The sequence below is a fragment of the Plasmopara halstedii genome (assembly GCF_900000015.1).
Source record: "Plasmopara halstedii genome assembly, contig: Scaffold_614, whole genome shotgun sequence".
NCBI classification, from domain to species: domain Eukaryota; phylum Oomycota; class Peronosporomycetes; order Peronosporales; family Peronosporaceae; genus Plasmopara; species Plasmopara halstedii.
The window spans coordinates 2,378,558-2,386,410 of record NW_020187532.1 but is presented as its reverse complement, the minus strand read 5'-3'; the positions used below and the strand labels follow the sequence as shown (position 1 = coordinate 2,386,410).

The 7,853-nt window shown below is 44.5% G+C and overlaps 3 protein-coding genes across 3 annotated transcripts; 2 read left to right on the top strand and 1 right to left on the bottom strand.

Annotated features, from left to right (window-relative positions):
* Positions 1-943: 943 nt before the first annotated feature.
* On the top strand, positions 944-2,260 carry PHALS_12465 (pyruvate dehydrogenase complex dihydrolipoamide acetyltransferase; the record flags this gene model as incomplete). Its single annotated transcript, XM_024728018.1, has 2 exons — positions 944-1,118; positions 1,179-2,260. The coding sequence occupies 2 exons, from the start codon at positions 944-946 to the stop codon at positions 2,258-2,260; spliced, it is 1,257 nt and encodes a 418-aa protein (XP_024578537.1).
* Positions 2,261-2,894: 634 nt separating this feature from the next.
* On the top strand, positions 2,895-4,626 carry PHALS_12464 (ste ste20 mst protein kinase; the record flags this gene model as incomplete). The annotated part of the gene is made up of 2 exons (XM_024728017.1): positions 2,895-2,962; positions 3,021-4,626. The coding sequence occupies 2 exons, from the start codon at positions 2,895-2,897 to the stop codon at positions 4,624-4,626; spliced, it is 1,674 nt and encodes a 557-aa protein (XP_024578536.1).
* A 66-nt stretch (positions 4,627-4,692) lies between these two features.
* On the bottom strand, positions 4,693-6,878 carry PHALS_12463 (uncharacterized protein; the record flags this gene model as incomplete). Its single annotated transcript, XM_024728016.1, has 2 exons — positions 4,693-6,404; positions 6,479-6,878. 2 exons carry the CDS (start codon positions 6,876-6,878, stop codon positions 4,693-4,695), a joined length of 2,112 nt encoding a protein of 703 aa, XP_024578535.1.
* Between the last annotated feature and the right edge of the window lie 975 nt (positions 6,879-7,853).

The window sequence follows — 7,853 nt, the reverse complement described above, 5'->3', positions numbered from 1 at the left end:
CCAGTAGTTATGCATGTATTTAGATTTTACTATATATATTTAGGAAAATCTATACATCCTCGGCTTTGCCGCAGATAAAAATAAATAAAAATTAGTTTTGGTTTTAAAACGGGAGAGTAATTAGCCTTGGGCTAAGGCAACAATTACTCTTGGATTAAGCGGGTGCGATCTGCTAACTCGTACTTGCTCTAAGTATAGAGCGAAAGGTCGGCGACCTAAATTACGCTTCCTCTAAGCACAACGCCACGGCAGCCCCGCTGCACTTTGCGCTCAGCAGTCTTTAGATCTGCAATGGGTTTGCTGCGCACCTTTTCGGGGTACATTATGCCCCAAAAAGCCCACTTTAATAATCACACAAAAGTTGCACTCGCACGCTCTACCCAAGAGTGAAACTGAGAGTAATCACTTATCTAAATTGCTTTGCTTACTGACACTAAATGTGCATATTTACAATTTGCTCGAAGTAACTCTTTTGCTTCACTTGAGGCTAACAGCACAGGTGCACTACAGACCTCTTCGTAAGTACTGATACTTTGGTACTCCTGATCTCGCAATTCCACAAAAGTACATTGTAAGAAATCGTACAATTGTATAATATTGTAATCGTACACTTGTGACAGTCGTTTAAGGTTCACACAATAATACAATAAAATATCCGCCACAGCTTCTGTCAATTCTCCATGGGAAACCGTAAGGAATTCTGTCATATTAGTCTGCAGGAGAGATGGCGGCACGAGTTATGGCGACGTGCCTGTATAGTAAGGCTGAATAATACAATATCATAGACAACTTCTCGGGTGTATCTAATTTACACTCCTTCCATATGGCTACCTCAACAGCCAGTAAGAGTATCCATCTTTTATTCCAAATTAATCATAATTTATCTTAGCTTTGATAGCGTTTCGATGGCCAACCCCCCGGGCCACAAACCGATCAAAACAAAATGCGCTCCGTTTTGCTTAATCGATCGCTTCAAGCGCTAGCTTTAAAGCGCCGCGTAGCACCTCTTTTGCGTCGAGCGTTCTCATCACTACCTGAAGGCGTATCCCCTCTTACAATGCCATCTCTTTCACCCACGATGGAGACAGGATCATTATCTGCGTGGTTAAAAAAAGAGGGTGAAGAAGTGAGGGCTGGCGAAGTGCTGTGCCAGGTAGAGACTGACAAGGCTGTTGTAGATTATGAAATGCAAGATGATGCTGTTTTGGCCAAGATTGTGTGCCCTGAGGGCTCTACTGACTTGCCAATCGGTGCCCTGCTCGCCTACACTGTGGAAGATCTGGATATATACAACGGTTTGCTTCAGAGTGGAGACCTAGCCAACCTTTCAGATGAAGCCATGCCTTCTTCAAAGCCTGAAGATAACCGTGAGTCTAATCCAATTACATCTCCAGCACCTGCTGCAGTGTCGACGAACAACGGTCGTGTCCCTTTAATCAAGTTTAAAGGCAAGCGTGCATTGCTTCCCGAGTTCAACCATTCGCCTTTGGAGAAGGCGATGAAACCAAAAGAAAAGCTTTTAACTGAACAAGCTGTGGCTATCGCAGAAGACGTTGAATATGAAGACTTCCCGCTATCGAATATGCGCAAGATCATTGCTAAACGGCTTGCAGCTTCTAAGCAAGACGTACCCCACAGCTATACGAGTATTGACTGCGAGATCGACAGCACCCTTGAATTCCGTAGACAGCTTAAAGTCAAACACGACGTGAAGGTCGGGATAAACGAATTCGTCCTCAAGGCTGTGGCACTCGCGTTGCGTGACGTTCCTGAGGCTAATTGTTTCTTTGATGTCAAGACTCAGAGTTTAAAGCCAAATTCGAGCGTTGATGTGTCTGTGGCTGTAGCTACACCTTCAGGACTCATTACCCCAATCGTACCAAAAGTGGATGTTCTTGGCCTCAGCAGTATCAACAGCATATTTATGGAGCTTGTGTCCCGCGCGCGCCAGAATAAACTTAAGCCTGAGGAGTTTCAAGGCGGCTCATTTACCGTTTCTAACCTTGGAAGCTTTGGTATTGATCAATTTCGAGCTGTAATAAATCCACCTCAGGCCTGCATTTTGGCCGTAGGAAGTGGTCGCAAAGAAATTCTTCCGCCTCGTGAGATTGCAATAGGCGCCGACCCAGAGCCACGGCTGGTAACGCTTATGAACGTGACGCTATCGTCCGATCGTCGCGTGGTTGACGATGTGATTGCTGGCCAATTCTTACAGGTGTTCAAAACTTATATGGAAAACCCAGAACTTATGGTCTTGTAAAGACGAGAAATGTAGAGCGCTTGATCTATATCTTTTCTTGAAAAACTGAGGCTTGAACGATTGTGTATCCTTACTCCGCTATCACGTAACAATGAATTTTCATAATCCTGTGTGAATGACAAAAGTACTCTGCACGCCGTTGCTCGCTACAAATTTGTTATCTGACATCAAAATGCTCTACTTAATTCAACATTGACTAGCCGCTTTCGTTGTCACCAAGAAATCCTTAAAGGTATTTAACATGCATGATTGTCGACTCTTGTCCAAACGGCACCTCTCGTGTGATGTCAATTCCAAAAGCAAAGTAAAATCTCGCTATACCATATGAATGCATAACAGTAGCTGCCTAGCAATACTCTCAAGAGGCATTATGTCATGATTCTTGAGATATGGATCATTAGTCATAAGTATAACTTTGTTTGCGGGAACATAGAGCTTCATGTGCACCTTACGCGATGTTCATGATGCACACAAGTGCAATGCATATCCGTTGTTGAGCTTCAAATAGCTTGCGTCTTCAGTGATGCAAATGCAGTTTATTTTTGTTTGAGTTTTTGTCTAATTCTGGCAGACTATATGCTCCCTTCTTAGCAGCATTGCAAGTTTTGCGGTTGGGGGCGACTTTGTCTCTACAATGACAAGCATCCAGCGAGACGAAAATCCTGAAATTGTTTTTGAAGTGCTAGAACGCATTGGTGAAGGGTGGGTTTAAATGCTATTGCTACATAGAAATAGTGTTTAAGTTGGTTTTCTTTGTCAGGTCTTATGGCAAGGTTTACAAAGCTGTGAACAAATCAAGTGCTGAGGTCGTGGCACTCAAAGTCGTCCCTGTGGAGAATGAAGATCGTGCTGCATACGAGGAGCTTACACGCGAAATTTTGATTTTGGAACGATGCAAGTCACCGTTTGTAGTGCAATACCTCGGCAGTTTTTCTTACGAATCTCAGCTCTGGATTGCCATGGAATTTTGTGCTGCTGGCTCACTTGCTGATTTACACGTGCTACGTGGACGGCAGGTATTACGTGAAGCAGAAATCGCTGCTGTTTGCGCGAACATAACTTTGGGTCTAGCTCACTTACACTCTCAAGGTTTAATTCATCGCGATATCAAAGCTGGAAATCTTCTCCTTAATCGAGACGGTGTGACTAAGTTGGCAGACTTTGGCGTGTCGGCGCAGTTAACAGCGACTGTAGGGAAGCGTCGGACAGTTATTGGTACTCCATTTTGGATGGCACCAGAAGTAATACAAGAAGCTCAGTACGACTGCAAGGCAGATCTCTGGTCATTGGGTATCACAGCACTCGAGCTCGCCGAGGGTGAACCACCTCTTGCTCACATGCATCCAATGCGTGCTATCTTTTTGATCCCAAACCGTGCACCTCCCGAACTTCGTGCTCCTGCTAATTTCTCCGCTGAATTTCGAGACTTTATCGCCTTGTGCTTGAAAAAAGATCCTCAAGAGCGTGCTTCGGCAGAGAATTTGCTGCATCATCCTTTTATTGCCCGTAATGTGGATTCTTTGCGCTCGAATGTAGATCGCGCGTTAATGACTGGAGGTCGAATGGCCGGTCTACCAGTTTTGCAGGAGCTAGTCGAAAAAAGCTTGGAGCTTGTGCATGAAGCCAGGCAGCGAGGTGCCGAAGACGAAGCTGATTTTCGTGATGCAGCGACTGGTCGTCCCGATGGCTCGCTTTCAGTTGCTGATCTTAGCACAATGCTCCGCAATGGGTCGATGTTCAACAACGGCACCAGCTGCTTTAATGGCTCTGGACACTCAGACACTGCAGTTGGTTTTTCATCGGTCCGACGGAACGAGTGTAATTCCCTTGGTTGTGGTTTTAACGGTGGAACCACTGTTTTCTCCTCCAACGCATCCCCGGATGATGACGCATGCAATACAATGGTGTTCCGAGGTGATGAAGTTAACATGTCAGCTAATTCTACAATGGAGAGCACTGGCTCTGAAAATCGCGAGCGCGACATCACGTCGAGCGATTTGTACGGTACAATGATTCCTATCGCGGCATTTGGAACTGTTCGTCCACCGGCCGCTCCAACTGCTTCAATGGTTAGCTCAAGAAATAGCAGTCGCAGCAGTAGTCACGGGAGCTGCAACGGTGAGCCTTCCAAGCCAGATATTGAAAGCAATGAGCCGTCATTTATGAAGTATTTTCGACGCATTGCTTCTTCAAAGTCAGCGACGATTCGAGCTGCCAGAGCGACAGCCGATACTTCACCACTTTTAGTACAACAAAAGCTTCGTCAGCTTGAGGAAGATTATGAACGGGATTGTAAGGAATTAACCCGGTGTTTTGAAAATCAAAAGGCCGAATTGATTCTCCAACTAGAAGGTTTGAGTCTTTAAACACTGCTGTGAGATTCGTACACTGGCATTCTATCATCATAACAGTTTTTAAAATGTAAGGAAAATCTATTCAGCAATAAGTGTCATGACGTTGGCTCCACCGACATGGTAGTTTCTTATGTCATTATAACTGTCATAAACATCATGTCCTGTACTTCCAGAGTTTCTGTTAAATTTTCCAGCACTCGATGAATCTTGTTGAGCGAGACGAGCTTTACATGCAAGTAGCTGATACAAACCTTCAAACATTTCTTTTTGTTGTTTTTTGGCAGGTGCAGAACTTTTGAGTGTTTTTTGTTGTTTACGCAGCTCTTTTGTCAGTGATTCCTGTTGCGCCACTTTGTGTTTGTACAGCTCTTGAAATGAACGAATATCTCGAAGCAGACGGGTATTCGATGTGCCTTGTTCAAATTCGACTTCATGAGCAACTTTGTTTGCTTTTCCTTGCTGCAACTCGAGCTGGCAATGCAGAAGATGGTAGTGTGATTCTTCACGTAGTGCGTCTTCCTGAAAGGCAGCACACTCTTGCTCAAGCTTTAATCGCTCAGCTTCTAGCCCGACGGCTGTTTGATCATATTGAGACTTACGCTCTAGATAAATCTGTTCCATCTCTTGGTAGCGTTGACGAACGGTGCGTAACTCTTTAATTTGTGGCGCTAACTGGTTCTTGCGCTCTTTTAAAGCCTGATTAATATTCGTGACAACGCGTGAAATCTCTTCAAGCGTTTCACCTTTCAGTGCATTCACTCTTGCATTCTGCACAGAGACATCGTCAATTTTCTCCTGAGTCGAAAAAAAACCGCTGACTCCCTTTTGGCGTTCAAGGTCACGTAAGAACCCTTCCAGGTCTGCGTCTTTGCTTTTAAGTAGCTGCTCGGTGCGATGTAGCACCACACTCTCCGCAGCAAGCTCGGCCAATTCAGCTTTGACCTTTTTGTACTGATTGGTCTTGTTGCGTAGAGTTGTCGCGTACTGTTTGAATTCGTCCCGATTCATAAACTTGGTCCCGGAAAGAGAGGCTAACTTAGCTTCACAAATTTCAATGCTACGCTTATGTCGCTCTAGCTCAACTCGTTGTTCTTCAAGTTCTCCCTCTTTATCGGCCAATTTGCGAGCCTGAAGACTTGCGTGTTGCCTAAAAACAGCAAGTTTGTCTTCCTCTCCATTATTTTGGGCCATTTGGGCGTCAGCTATCTGAGTCTGGTAGTTTTGAATTGCACGTTTCAAAGTCTGCACATTGTCTTCCATATCGTCAATGTCCTGTTCTGTCTTCCGAGGCTCGCTAAGTGTTCGTTCAAGTCGTTGTAATGTCTCTTGCTTCGTTTTGAATTCGGTTGGAAACTTAATGGAGAGAATTTCCTTGTTTCGAGCGACTTGTGATTGCAGACGCTCAAAGAGCTGCTCTGGTGTTGCATTCTGTGATAATGAAGCACGAAGATCTTGTAGTCGAGCTTCCGCTTCTTGTGCACGTTTCTCAGCAAGCGACAGTGACAGCATCTGGTCGCGCTTCCGTTCAGCTAATTTTGCTTGCTCTTCCTGTTCTTTTCGCAGTGCACTTGTTGCAGCCAATATCTCCTGGAATCCTGAATTCGAAGTGGTCTTTTTTTTTAGATTTGCAATCTTTTCCGTAAGTTGCTGAGATTCTTCTTCCAATTGAGAAATTTCACGCCGGAGTTCCCCAGGGCGAGATTTAGAAGTCCTCAACTGATCCGCCTCCTTGTGTACGACCTTAAACTTGTCCTGTAGTTGTTGATAATTCTCGTACATGGCTTTTAAGGCTGTATCGTTAATAAAACATGTCAGACTCGACGCAACAATCCATACAACACATTGCTATCAGTATTTGACCTACACCCATCTCCAAAATGCTCTTGTGGAACATTAAGAGGAGCTAAGAATCGACCGAGATACGCTCGTTTCTGATGCGCTGGTAGACTCTTGAGTGCCCAGTACAGTAACGTATCGATGGTCTGTCGATCGCCATGGGCCAAAGCCTCTCGAAATCCATTAATGTCTCGAGGTAATGGAAATTTGAGTAATTGCAAAAACTCTAGATAGCGTTGAGCTCGTGACTCATCAGCCTCTGCTCGCAAATCCACGCCTGAGTGACGTGTTGGATCAATCTCGACAAAGACCTCGTGTGTAATTTGCAGCAGCTCGAAGTTGCTTTTTTCGTCAAAGGCCACCAGCGTCAAGCCTAAACAAAATGGTTTCTTGTTTAAGTGCTCAACGATAAACTGTAGCTCGCTCATGGTGTACGGATAGAATCGCTTAGTGGACGTCTCTTGCTTAAGTCAAAGATCTATTTTTTGTCAAAAACTTACTCTGATACCGAAATTTTATTTTTTCGATGACGTACCTAGAAAAATACGTGAAGCTTTGGAAATACGTAGTTAAAAAGTCAAAACGTGTGATTAACTAGATGCTATGACCAATTTGAATTGTTACTACACACTAACTACGGCATATTAGGTACGACAGCGGCGATCCATTGCTTTGTGGAATTACATGCACATCAGTTGATACTAGCTATCAGACAAAGCTGCCCAGACTGCTAAGAGATAACGTTTTACAAAGCGACTCTGACAGCAACCACTGAATCTGCCGCACATCGGAACTGCGGAACTTCAACACTTAGGGCTAATCATGACTCTATTCATTTTCGGTTATTTGGACTCTCCGAAACGACCTCAGATAAGAGGATGAGACTAGCTCGTTGAGTTAACGAAAATTCGGTCAGAGTTGGCCCACAATTTGTGGCTCGATGAAAAGACATTGATTGCCTAACTCATGACGTTGATCCAAATTATGTGATAAAGCTGCTTCTCTGCTGAGATAAAAAAGTAATCATTTTAATCGACTACTATGACCGTAATCATATTCACTTAATTGTGCTTTAATGAAGCTTATGATCTCCCTTCCAGAATATCTTAGAGAGCGTTCATGCAGGTCGATGTGAAGGTATTGCCGAAGGCGCTAACATATCGTCTGCAGCACGTCATCGCTGACTTGATCTACGCAGACCAGAAGGGATTCGTCAAAGGACGGTCGATCCAGCACCATGTACGGTTCCTCGCTGATTTGCAGGACCTCGTGACAGCTCACGATGAAGAGGCGTATGCGATGTTCTTGAACTTCCAGAAGGCATTCGATCGAGTGAACTGGCTTTACATGATCTGGCTGCTCGAGAGAATGGGGTTCGGCACAGCGTTTATCCGATGGATCAG